Below are 13669 nucleotides of genomic sequence, written 5' to 3'. Positions count from 1 at the left end.
ACCAGGACCGCTGTGCAGGATTTACAAGCTTCAGTGGCTGTGACTGGTCAGACTGCATCCAATAACCTTTGTCTTTTGCTTCAGGTTCAGTTTTATGGCTTAGTGGCATAGATTAAGACATTGCAGAAAAGGTCAAACTGAGGGACAAGCACTGCTGTTATGCGATAAGGCCTTACCGCCACGCCACTCACAATCTTCATGTGGTATAAACGTGGGCGAATGTTCTGCAGTGGTTTGCTAATCGTAGGATCGACCCCCATGGAGAAAATGGTTAAAAAGAAGAAGTCATGAAATCTAGGCTTTGGTTTCTTGTGTTTTCTTGCAAAGTTGGGCCAAAAGAGTAGATTTTGCAGAGTAAACCAGACTCTGCAGTGAGTACATGTGGTCAAACTCCAAGTAGTGTTAAATCAACTCTATCAATGTTGAATCATCTTCATCATAATGTTAAATCAATTCTATCATGATATAAATAATCAGATATTCATTTTGATTTTAATACTGTGGTGGAAGTAATTTAATACTATCACAGAACTGATTTTGCATTACTTGTACTGGGATCATATGTACTCATGCAGTCTATAGTTTTCTTTTTAACAATGGCTTTTTGCGGCAATGGGCAAAGGTTTTTATACACACAGTCTCTCCAGTTACAGCCACTGAAGCTTGTAATTATTTCATAGTTGTAACAGGGGCTTTGGTGGCTTCCCTCACTATTCTACTGTACAATGCATGTACATTTCTGAGAATGGCCTGCTCTTGACATACTTATTACACCATGCTATATACGAGGTCTGTGAGAAAACTATCCGACCTTTTTATTTTTTTCAAAAACTATATGGATTTGAATCATGTGCGCTTGCATATGTGCACGAAGGTTCAAGCTTGTCTGATGCAAGCGCACATGATTCCATCCAAATCCATATAGTTTTTGAAAAAAATAAAAAGGTCGGATAATTTTCTCACAGACCTCGTACTTTTTGCATTTCGTCATGACTGATTTAACTGAACTGTAAGGGACATGTGACACTTAAAATCAACTCTGAACTAATCTGTTAAATTATCAGTAAATTACAGCTCAAGATACAGACCTGCATCACATGCTAAAAGTGTTATAATTCATACAATGTCCATGCAAGTTGACTGCAATTACCCTCAAATTAAAGAAGAAAGTCTGCAGTACTCAGCAAAGTTCATTATTGGCTTTACTAAAAAGGAGAGTAGGTCTTGTAATGGTCATGTCTGTTTGTCTTTCTAATGTTGTTTCTGTATTTGTTTGTCTGTCCATGGTGATATCTTCAAACTACAAAGAGCAATTTGATTCAAACTATTGGACTAAACTTGGTGGACAGACCTCTTGCAACACAGGCTGTGTCAAGGTCATAGATCAAAGGTGATGGCGAAATCAGAGGTCATAATCTAAAGTGTATTATGACCATATCTCTGAACTATTTGTTTTCTGCTCTCCCGGTGCTACAGATGCACCTCTCACTTCAATGATGCATTCGATAACATCAACCAAAGTCAAATGATTAGCTGGTAGCAGTAGCCTGGATGCCTTGTTGATTGAAGGCCTAACATGGTCTCATAGACATTTAAAATTAAAAAATGGAGTTATTATCCAAATAGCGATGGATCAAATTGTATATGGAATCAGAACGGCGTTTGAATTTAATTTACAAATAATTTGGCAACTCTAGTTGACCATGCTCAACCTGTAGATTTTCCCACCCTCTCCACATATGAAAGCTATAAACATGACCTAAATCAACAGCCATGAGGTTCTCAAAGTATCTTTCTCTGTGGATAGCTTACACAACCTCTCAGCCCCCAGATATCCTCTTTTCCTGTCCTCCCTTTCATTTTTCAGTCCTTTGACCCGTTTTTTTTTTTTTTTTTTTTTTTTTTTACTTCTCCGAGCCTTTTTCCTTCCACTGCACAAGCTCTCCTGGGAAGACCTGAGTGAGTAGATTTATTCATCCAAGGAATTCTGAATTACATTACATTAGACAGGCAGTCGCATAAAAGTCATCGACAGCTGAACTCTTGGGGGCATGTTAGCCCAAAGGTTAACTTTATATCCCCACCACATGACTTAGGATTTTTTGCTAAATCTCTTCCTCATCTCCCACTCACTCCTAAGTAACTGTGTCACACTCACAAAGCTCATGTCGGATGCTACTTTACAGATCATTAATCACAAAAAAACATTACAAAATTCCTTTGATCATACCTATATCTATCATAGCTATCAAAGTCCAACCTGTCAAAAACAGTAATGGTGAACTTCTACACTGCCATCATCTCCTCCTCCATCACCATCTGGTACGCTGCTGCCACTGCTAAGGACAGGAGCAGACTGCAGCATATCATCCAGACAGCAGAGAAGGTGATCGACTGCAATCTGCAATCCCTACAGGACCTGTACACCTCCAGGGCCCTGAGGCGAGCAAGGAAGATAGTGGCCGATCCCTCTCACCCAGGATGCCAGCTTTTTGTTATCCTCCCCTCTGGCAGACGGCTGAGGTTCATCAAGACTAAAACCTCAAGACAAAAAAACAGCTTCTTTCCATCCACAGCTAGACTTATAAATAATGCCAGAGACCCCCATTTACCCTGCCTCCCCCCACTCCCTCAAAGTACAGACTGATCATCCCTGTACTGTTCATATGCATGCCTGCACAGCCCCATTTCACTATATTTATTTGACAGTAAACTTAGCTTTGCTTCCTCTACTTCTTACAGTATTTTTTTCCTTTTCTTTTTATTGTTTATGCAACTATTACTTCTTACAGAAGTATTTTCTTTTATTTTTGTTTATGCACCAATGACACCAGATCAAATTCCTTGTATGTGAGAACTTACTTGACAATAAATTCGATTCTGACTCTGATATAGAAGGATCGATACGCGCAGACACACAATGCTGCTGTGATGCTGCCGCCGTACGGTGTTGACCTTATTTTCTGATAATGCTGCATGAAGAGGAAACCCAGCTTCTTCATGAAATGGATTTGTGTGAGTTGTGTGGTGTGAGTGACATAAACCCAGCTGGTGATCACAAGCTCCTGTGATTCTCCGGAATCCTGCAATAACCTTTTTGCTCCCCACCCCACCCCCGCCCCCCTTTTTGACACAACTGTTTGCCCACCGTTATGCACAGACATCTGGAAGAGTTTAGCTGCTTTTGTTCCCTCCACAGTCACAATAAAATCATGTCCACAGGCGCAACCTCTCCCCCTCATCCAGAAAACCTCCATCTCCCCAAAAACCAGGATAATGATTTAAAACTTCCTACTTACAGTTGGTTTCGATCTGTAGCTGTTGTTAAACAAAATAACTACACCTAGCTGTGTTTTCATGCCTTTTAGTGCTTTAATGAGGGGCTGTGTGTAGCTGCGAAACTCGTTTTTTGACGTGTAAGACTGAGCTGAGCATCTGATTGAAGCCGGTTACAGTACAGTACACACGCATGCTGGTGCCGCGGTGCAGCCAGACCCAACAATACATCAAAGTTTAATATGGAATAATAGCACTGCTGACAGCTCTCATAAAACCGCCCCCTTCTCAAGCGGATGATTTCTCTCTCAGATAATGGCTGTGATCTGGGCCTCGTGCCCCGCTTGCACCTCACCTGTTCTACACGGGCCACGCAACTTTTCTGTCTGCACAGAAGAGTTAGTGTGCATGTGCGTGTCTGAGCCAGCTGCTGTTGTGTTTATCATGCGGGTCCCATACTGTCGGCTGAAGATTGCGGAGATGTTTCCAGGGCGGTGAAAAGTGCAGCTTTGATATGTCAGAGAGGCTTCGACAGACACGAGAAGGTCTCGCGAACAGCAGACTGCTTATAAACTAGTCTTGAGAGTTACGCCTGGAGGAAGAGTGATTGGCCTCGGGATGAATTATGAATACCACATGTCTAAAGCCGGAGCCCACTCTCGAAGCAGAGTACTTTTCAAGGATGGGTAATTGAAGTGTGCTGCTAAAGGATGCTAATATTACAAAGAGAAGGCCACATCTTTTTTTATGTGCATAATGAATATTATAAGCACCATTAGGTTGTCCAGGTGAATTGCCTGTTGCACCAGGAGTTCTATATACATCCATATATACATGACCTCTATATGGGTGCTTCATGCAAACCATCATGCACACATGCACATGCACTCTCTGTCTCGTTCTGCTTCTCCCTCTCAGATGCACATGCTCAAATGCCCGAGAAGGAAAGAGAGAGCAAGCCCATCGAACTAGAAAAGCATTTGTCTCGAGATGAAAGGCTTTACACCCACTGCCTACATGCAGAGCTTCTTCCGACACCTTCCCGCGACAGTGCATACTGTAGCAGAGGCTTGTGCTATGCAGGCACACTCCAGCTAGCATCCCTCCCCACACCCATCGGCGCTGCAACACACTTGCATCCCTTCCTCTCTTTCACTGCTTCCTCTGTCAATGGAGCCTCTGATACTACAATAGCAGCCAGGGAACAGACAAGCAAATCAGCAGCATTGAGGGGGATAAGCTGGCGTGAAAACCCGAGGAACAGCAGCCTTGTTTCCCTTCCTCGCCGGTGTACAGCATGGCCGGCTGTCAGGCGTGGAACATGCTTACCTACACACAGGGTGTGAAAAACAATACTGACCATGACGCTGGATAATTGCTTCCCATTTACTCATGTGCCTCAGACAAAAATAGCATGTCGCTGGCAGGAATGTGCAGAGAAGCATGTGAGCTGTGAGCGCCGTGGCCGTGAATCGATACCGACTGGACAGCATCTTGCAAGCATAAAGTCTGCATGGCACCTTCCAACCACAGAGTGCATACAGTGGCTAGCAACATATAGACTTTACAGTGTGTATACTTAGGTCTGTATCATAGAGCGTGGACTGTGCATGGCAACATCAGTTTTTCACAACAATATCAGTTTAGCTTTTTATGCATTGGCTATGTGCATGCATGTCCATGCAGCTGGAGCTGATACAGTGGGCAGGTGAAAATGCTGAGAATGGTCTGTACATTTACACAGGCCTAACTGTTGTTTTTTCACGCCACAATGCTACCTGCAACACATTTGTCACCCAGCCACCTGTCTCCAAACTAACCCACAAGCCACATTTCTTCAAACACGTTAACTCCCGAAAGACTGTGCCCTGGTCCTGTTTACTGTCCAAAGTTAATGTTTTTGCTGCTATTATTAGACCTTTTTGATGCACACCTGATTTGATACCTAGCAGAACAACCGCTCCAGAGATGTGGCATCCCTTTACGGAAATTTACCGTGACAAAGCATCATCACCAAGCTCCCCGGGAGATGATCCGTACATCTGGGATCTGTGTCCCCCCCCCATCATTACGTACAACAATTATGCTCCTCATTATCATCACCACAGGAAGCACACATGCATGTATGTATAGGTGCTGTAATGCCCCGCTGAACAATCGCAGCAATGCCATAATCATAGCTGAGTTATACTGCGTGCATTAAGCCATAAATGGCATTAATTCCATTTGCTACCTTGCAGAACATGTGCACATTAACAGCCACAACAAACAGATCGAGCGCATCAATCTACCCTCTGTGCATCAACATCCATCAATAACAGCTTCTGTATATTTCATCTGCCAAGTCCCAGAGCCTGCTGACATCAAGGTGAGGCAGGGAAAAAAAGGATAATCTAAGACAGCAAGAGCTTTTCAAGTTTAAGATAAAAGCCAGAGCTGTGGAATAGCAGACAGTATATAACCACTGCAGTGCAGCACTGTATCCAGCCAGGTGCTGATATTCCTGCCTTTTAGAGCCCACACAAGGCTAACCATGCTGGGTAACTGATCAACTACAGCTGCCTGCACGAGCCCAAGGCAAACAGGAGAGAAACAGAAAGCAAAAAGGGAGACGACCGGCGACAAAGCTGGTCGCTCGTGTACTCACCAGCACTGGCACAACACAGCAGAGACACCAAGAGCACAATCACCAGCGTCAGGATCTTCACATTCATTTCTGCACTCCCCTCTGGCTCTCCGCTAGTCACACTCTGATATACTGTAGTGCTGTGTGTGTGTGTGTGTGTGTGTGTGTGCGTGTGTGTGTGTGTGTGTGTGTGCGCGCGCGTGTGCGTGCGTGCGTGTGTGTGTGTGTGCGTGTGTGTGTGCGTGTGTGTGTGTGTCTGGGAGGGAGAGAGAGGGAGCAGCTGAGTGAGCAAGAAAGAGAGAGAGACTGTGTATGTGTGTGTCAGTTTGTGAATGTGTATCTGACTGGGTGGTTGCGTTTTTTCCTCTTTTCAGAGTCCCAGTGTGTATTTGTATGAGTGTGTGACAGCGCCACTCCAAGACTGAAGGCACGTCTTTATCTGAGCTCTCCCGCGGAGGTGTGCGTGCGTCTCTCTGTCTGTCAAACAGACACGTTTGGTGGAGCTGTGAGCGTGCTGGAAGTCAGCCTGCAGGTCCGTCAGGGTGCGAGTGCTGCTCGCCTCGGATAAGAAGGCTGGGCGGTCGTGTGGCTTATGTATCATTGACTCTGCAGGTCACGGAAAAGCTTCCCCACCCCTCACGCCGCCGCCACAGACACGCACAGCCATAGCGGCCACGCACAAGTGCATACAGAGTCAGATAGAGAGAGAGAGAGAGAGAGAGAGAGGGGAGCTAGGGAGTGCAAGGGGAGGTAGAGGAAGGGTGATGGTGGGGGGGTAGGGAGGTGAAGGGTGGGTGGATTGGGGGGTGCATGCAGGTTTATGAGAATACCCAAACAGATGCTCTTGTTGAAAACTCTTTGAATTGCAAACAGGGCCGCTTGCCAGGAATCCAGGAATCAAAATATCAGCTCATGAGGGGAAGCAGATGAAAGAAGGGAAGGTGCGAGATGAGGTTCATGCTTTCCTGCTTTTGTGTTGACGCTGGCTCTCTTCCTCACTCTATTCTTCGCCCTGTCTTCGCCGAAGGTACGGTTTAAATTGTGCGCTGTTTGAAGTCAGTGTCCGTGATATCGGGAGCAACCGCAGGAAAAAACTTATCAGAGCTCGCCTGATGTCATCGCGCCGGCTGTTTGTTTCGCTGTCCCTGAAGTCATTTGTTTGATTTTCTTGTGGAGATTTTATTCATTTTGCGAACAAAGCTGCAGTGAATGCACCACCCAACAAGGTCATAAGACAAGTCAGTTCTCTCTCTCACTTTTTTTTTTTTTTTACTTTTCATTTGTTTATATGACAATAAACAGGAAATTTTGTGTTTCTGAGGCTGAATTGTGAGAACTGAAGCCAAATTTTGTTATCGTTTTTAGAAACTGGCCGACATCAAGGCATCGGGTTTCTAAGTGCCCTCTTGGGGGGGAAAAAAATCATTTGCGAAGGCCCATAAACTCTCTGTGGTTCACGACTTTTACACCCTCCTTGTTTGGTCTAGACTTCTGGACTTTTCAGTTTGGTTCAAACCATAATAGCGGGTGTGAAAGCTGCCTTGTACCACGGTCCAGACCAAAGGACCAATATTTGGTCCAACCAAAAGAGTTGGTCTTGGTCCACATCAAGCTGATCAGTGATCCAGTTTGGTGATTTGGTCATGATAAAAATACTGTAATAATCATAGTGTGGCTGCAACAAAATGAATCAGTAACATCAATGTCACATACATGGAGGTGCAGCCTACATCGATGATGGCGCCAAGACCTTAGTACGTGGTGGAAAGTTCTTTCCTGTGTATGCAGAATTGCAACATGAAATCAATAAAAAGAAAAAGAGGTATAACAACACGAACACTGTTGCAGAGATTGTGTCAGGTCAAATGGACTTCTTTCACTCTTCACTGAAAAAAGTTTCATCAGTTCTAGTTGGAGTAATGTGAGACTGTTTCAACTTTTCTGAATAAAGAGCAAAATGTCTTCAAGGAACTAAACAAGTCCAGTTGACCTGACTCAACCTACTTGAATACCACAACCTGGATGACTGAGAATCTCCACAGACATTGCTACAGATCTTGTTCCGGTGTCACCAACTGAATGGTCCCCCCTAAAAATCGGTCCACCCTGCCTTCACTGCACATGCATCATTTCAGAGTGTCAGCAGAGATTCACTGATTATCACCTCATTTCTGCTTAAAACTGCACTCTAGTCATCATCTATCTCAGCAACAGATATCTGAAGCTTTTGTACAACAATCATTTCCACATAAATTCAGCATTATTTCATAATAAAAGACAGGGGAGCAATCAGAGCGCCGCAGCAGCACATCTGAGTCTGACTCTCTACACCCAAAGCGATCAAAGGGAATAATGTGATTATTAAACATCAGATGACAAAGTAAAACCTCTTAAATCATTGTAAAGTCAGTTTTAAACAGAAACAAAGCGATAACCGGTAAATACATAAGCAAAATAACAGTGGTTTCTTAATTTTAGCTTCAAATAGTGGATGTGAAAGAAAAAAGTTTGGGAACCACTGGGACACAGATTGGGTCGTGTTTGCTAATTAGTTTCTCAGGAGAGGTCAGAAGTGAGAAAATAAACGAGGACATCTTCATTAGCATGCTTCAAAGTCGGACTAAATCCAAGCTGCATTTGGTTTGTGAAGCTTTTAAACAAATGTGATCCTCCCCTCAGGCAGCCGGTGCTTCATATCATAAAACGTCAAACATCACAGGCTTGGCAGATTAACCTATCTGCCTTTCAGCGTGACATCAGCAGCTGGACAAAAATCAACAGAAAATTGTTCTATGCTTGGCTAGAACCCTGGAAGACAGGGTGGCAGTTATTACCAGTCTGCATTTCTTATTGCCTCATTATCTGTAATTTCATGTTTCAATAGAGTTCCAAGTATTTGTTGAAAATGTACTCTTGTCTTTTAACACAATATGTAAAGACTTCCTGGAAACAATTTCTCTTCAGAGAGAGAAACGAGTGTGTGAGAAAAAAAAAAAAAAAACCTGGCCAAAATAAATAAATAAATAAATAAAACCGGGGGGGGGGGGGGGGGGGGGTGTTGTCCTGACGGGGGAGTTCGTAGGTTACGTTACGGCAGAGCGCCCCCCCCATCTCACCTCTCACGTTAGGTGAGCAACGCTGCAGTTGTCTTTTCTTGAGTCTGCAGGCTGCTCAAGGTTGCCCAGAAATGCTCCTACTCGATGGAATTTCACATCACGGATAGTGAGCACTGTGGCAAACAGTTATGATGCCCTCCTGCAAACTTTTGTATATAGACTGTTTTCCTCTTACTTCTTTTGCACGTCTTGTTATTTATGACAAATTATTGTGGTTTGCCATTTTTGCCTTTAAAGAGTGTTAACTTCTTCACTTGTTGCTTCCTGTTACTTATGATACACAATAGTGTTTGTTATTTTTCTTATGTGTACAGTAATGGGTATAGAATTTACCTCTGTCATTAGTTCATTTATTTATGATACATGATTGCGCTTTACCATTTTTGCCACTTTAATGTATAGGGGTTTTTTTGTACATTTTTTGTCACTTCATGGTATTCTGTAATATACAGATTGTTTAACTTCTTTTGTTATTTATATGGTGCGACTTTAATGGAGGTTTAAGTCTTGTTCATTATGGTGAATGGTACTCTATGATAATGCAAAGTGCTCTCTGTTGGTAAAACTGAATGACCTGAGCAATATTTTGACCATCGGGTGGTGCTGTAGTGCAGTTGTGCTTTCTTAAATACCTGTACTATACATAGTTGTAATGTGAAGTCACTGAGTCTTTTGTTTTTTTATGTTCAAAAACTTTATTGAAGTAATTATTGTTTATCTTTGTGTTTGTTATTGCAGTAGACATTAAAACCGGAAATTTGTTCTTGAAAATAGCTGTTGTGAGTTAATTTGTGGGATTGTGGGTGTTCTGGACGAAGTTAGTGTTTTCATGGGTGGTGGGGCAGAGGTGGTGGCCACGTTAGTGTGCGCACGGGGGGGGGGGGGGGGGGCGCACGCAGGGGGTTTCGTCTGGGGAGTAAATCACTCTAGGACCGCCACTGAAAGGACAGATGAATTATGCAATAAGAGCGTAACCGTTGAAGGATACATTACCTGAGAATCGTCCTCATCAGCAGTTTTATATCCAAGTATATATATCGCTTTAAAATGACTTACATGTTAGTAGATTTGCTGACACAAAAACATTCTGAGACTTTGGAAGCTGCTGGCATGTACCGTCTAAAATGCAGTGAGTAGATAGATAGATAGATAGATTTAGTTTAACACAATAACTCAAAAAACAATTAACATATTTTGGGAGTATATTGGAAGTTAATTAAAGATCTGATAATCCAGAAAAAAGGGTGTAGCTTATTTGCTGGTGCCAGTTATATATGGATTTTTCATCTTCAAAAGGCATTTTTTAACAGGTGCAACTTATACTGCAGTGTGATTTATACTACAGAAAGTACAGCAACGCTGTCATCTTACAATTCAATAAATCATAAAGGTATAATATGATTTGGTTAATACCAGATTAAACAAAAAAGTAACTTTGTTTTGCTTGTGTAATGTCCAATAGATGTGTCTGCCACCTGCTGGTTGGTTTGCAGATTGGTAATGGTTTAAAAGCAGGCGTGGCACCAGTTATATTTTAAAACTTACATAACTGTAATACCTTCACACACTGTAAAAAAAAAAAAGTTGAGAATACTTCAAATTTGCAGGCAACAGTCTGCACTAAGACTTTTATGTTGTGCCGATGATGAACTACAAGGTCTGTGATAAAAGTATCCGACCTTATTATTTTTTTCAAAAACCATATGGATTTGAATCACGTGTGATTACATCAGACATGCTTGAACCCTCGTGGGCATGCGAGAGTTTTTTCACGCCTGTCGGTTACGTCATTCGCCTGTGGGCAGTCTTTGAGTGAGGAGTCGCCCACCCTCTCGTCGTTTTTTCATTGTTTAGGAATGGCTCAGAGACTGCTGCTTTGTTTGATAAAATTTTTTTCAAAAACTGTAAGGCACAACTGAGTGGACACCATTCGATAAATTCAGCTGGTTTTCGGTAAAAATTTTAACGGCTGATGAGAGATTTTGGTCTGGTAGTGTCGCTTTAAGGACGGCCCACGGCGCCTGACGGCGATCTGCGCTTCAAGGCGGCAGCGTCTCACCGTTTCAAGTTGAAAACCTCCACATTTCAGGCTCTGTTGACCCAGGAAGTCGTCAGAGAACAGAGAACCTTCAGAAGAAGTCGGAATGAGGAGTTTATTCAGACATTCCATTGTTAACAGACATTTTGTAATGAAAGAACGTGCGGGCAGAGTCGCATGTCGGGCCGGACCCGACCGCGGGGGGTCGCGACAGGAAAAACACCTCCGTTGGAACATGCCCAAGCTGTTAAACAATTTCTCAGTTACTCACTTGTTGAAAGCCATCAAAAGCTGCCTGAATTTTACAAATGGTTTTCAACACGGAGGTGTTTTTCCTGTCGCGGCGCACACAGATTCGCCGAGTCGTCACGGAAACGACTCGGCGAATCTGTGTGCGCACGAGGGTTCAAGCTTGTCTGACGTAAAAACATATGAATCAAATCCATTTATTTTTTGAAAAAAATAAAAAGGACTGCTTTTTTCATCACAGACCTCGTATATGTTATAGTATATAGTTCATCATCGGCACAACATAAAAGTGTTAGTGCAGACTGTTGCCTGCAAATTTGAATTATTCTCAACTATTTTTTTTACAGTGCACAACCCAGGAGAAAGGATTTTGTATGAATTTAGCTGGGACGGAAACAGAGAGTGTGGGCAATGGTTGAGTGAGATACACAGTGAATGGAGCTCGAGAGAGAGAGAGAGAGAAAGAGAGAAATGTACGAAATCAAAGAAAAAAAATAGTTACTTTTTGATTTTCAAACAGCAATTACATCCTAAACATCACATAACAATCAAAACTAGGAGAAACAGGCTCAGGGGCAGCTTTTTCCCAGAACAATCACTGCACTGAACAATAACAAACCACATTAATCTGCAATCAAAGTTTCTTGTGCAATATCTGTACCCATGTGCAATATTTTCCTGTACAATATCATTCCACAGTTGTACATAATTTCTCGTTTTACATTTTATATTTTGTCCACATTTTATTTTTAGTTGTACATATATTTAAATAATCAATTTTGTTAAATTTTATTATCTTTTATTTGGCTAATAATTACTCGCACCTCAGAAAAGCACCTTTTGGAGTTGCACTCAAATCCCATTGCAATGTAAATTACAATGACAATAAAGGCGATTGTCCATCTGATGGTCACAAGTCAAACAACCCTGTGGGAATTATTTTTTATTTATTATCATTACTGATATTATTATTACTGTTTATTTATTTATTTATTGCTGTAGGTGATTCAGACTGTGCTGTTTCTCTTAGTCTCTCTCTCTTAATATATGTTTGTTGAGCTTGAAAACAGCCAAGGCTGCCAATGCCAAATTAAATGATAACACACACCATATACGTTTCTGCGTAACGAGGTCTCCAAATGATGAGACTGTCTTGTGTTTTAAAAGTAGCTGTTGCAGCATGAAAAGGATAAAAGTTAAACAAGTGGGGAAAGTCACAGTGCACCCTCATAAACCTGTCAAACCCAGATTCTTCACAGATGTTATAAAATAACAAATAGTAGGTGTTTTTGGAAACCTCCCTGCCTTCTAATCAGAGGTAAAATCTACCCGGGGTTTTTCTCCAGGCGGCAGGTGACACAAGCTTCTCACATCTGCCATATAGATCTGCTAGTGCAGAATGTTTGTGCAATATTTCGACTCTTTGCCCTTAATATCTGTGCGCCCAATGTGTGTGCAGCAGAGAGCCGCATGCCAGCGATTCACACGCTCCTGTGCGTTTGAGAATTCCAGTCCTCTGCTTCCTGAGCTCACTATTCTTCAGAAACATGTTTCTTGTAAGCACGCAGAGCATTTGATAATCATCCACCATTACTTTATAGTAACATGCAATCAAAGAGTCAAAACAAGTTGAGTGGGACAAGGGATCTGCCCAAAGCAGATATCTTCTCGCCTTCAATATTGTTGCAATTATCAAAATTGGAATCAGTCTGAGTGGTGGCACGCAGTTTGTAAATGGCTGATTGGTTTCTTATGGACACGGTTTTTAAAGTGCTGAGGGTTTGAGAAGAGGGGGGGGGGGGGGGGGGGGGGGAGCATGCGTGCCGCAGCTCGGTCTCACTGACAAACAAGAAGATGGAGAAATGTGACGTGACAGATGAGAGATAAGCAAATGCTTTCTGTGGGAGAAGACAGGCTCTAAAAACAGGCATAAGGTGTCTTTGAAAGGTCTGGGATAAACAAAAGTTAGTGCAAAGTAGGTGGCACTGAAGATCAAAGCTCACTGATGGTTTTACTAAATCTAATAATAAAATAATAGTAAATAAAAATCTAATCATAAAATTTAAACCATTTGACTATAGGTTTGTTTTCATCTGACTATCTACGATTTTGTACTCGCATCATTTTTAATAAGAACAATAAAATTAGGCCTATAAGTCCAGGTGTGATGTGTGAGGCTGCGACATGGGCAGCGAAGGGAATGCAGGAGAAAATGATGATGAATTAATCAATCACTTGAATTAATCAAGTGAGAATGGAAGTAGAGGTGGATGAATAAAGTAGGTTCATAAGTGGCTCTTTAGAAGAAAACTGAACAGAAACATGGACTCCACATAGACTTTGAAAGCAGCGAAAGAATCCAGA

General features: G+C 42.3%; 1 protein-coding gene across 1 annotated transcript in view; it reads right to left on the bottom strand.

The window, feature by feature from the left end:
* The window catches only part of apln (apelin), a 50704-nt gene extending 44605 nt beyond the window's left edge, over window positions 1-6099 (bottom strand). The window contains exon 1 of the mRNA XM_034181753.1: window positions 5924-6099. Within this exon, the coding sequence (XP_034037644.1) occupies window positions 5924-5990 (67 nt within the window). The 5' untranslated portion in view covers window positions 5991-6099. The remainder of the gene's footprint in view (window positions 1-5923) is intronic.
* Window positions 6100-13669: the final 7570 nt, after the last annotated feature.

This window comes from Thalassophryne amazonica, chromosome 11, assembly GCF_902500255.1.
Source record: "Thalassophryne amazonica chromosome 11, fThaAma1.1, whole genome shotgun sequence".
NCBI classification, from domain to species: Eukaryota; Metazoa; Chordata; class Actinopteri; order Batrachoidiformes; family Batrachoididae; genus Thalassophryne; species Thalassophryne amazonica.
The sequence above is the reverse complement of the archived record's forward strand: the minus strand, read 5'-3'. Positions and strand labels throughout refer to the sequence as shown.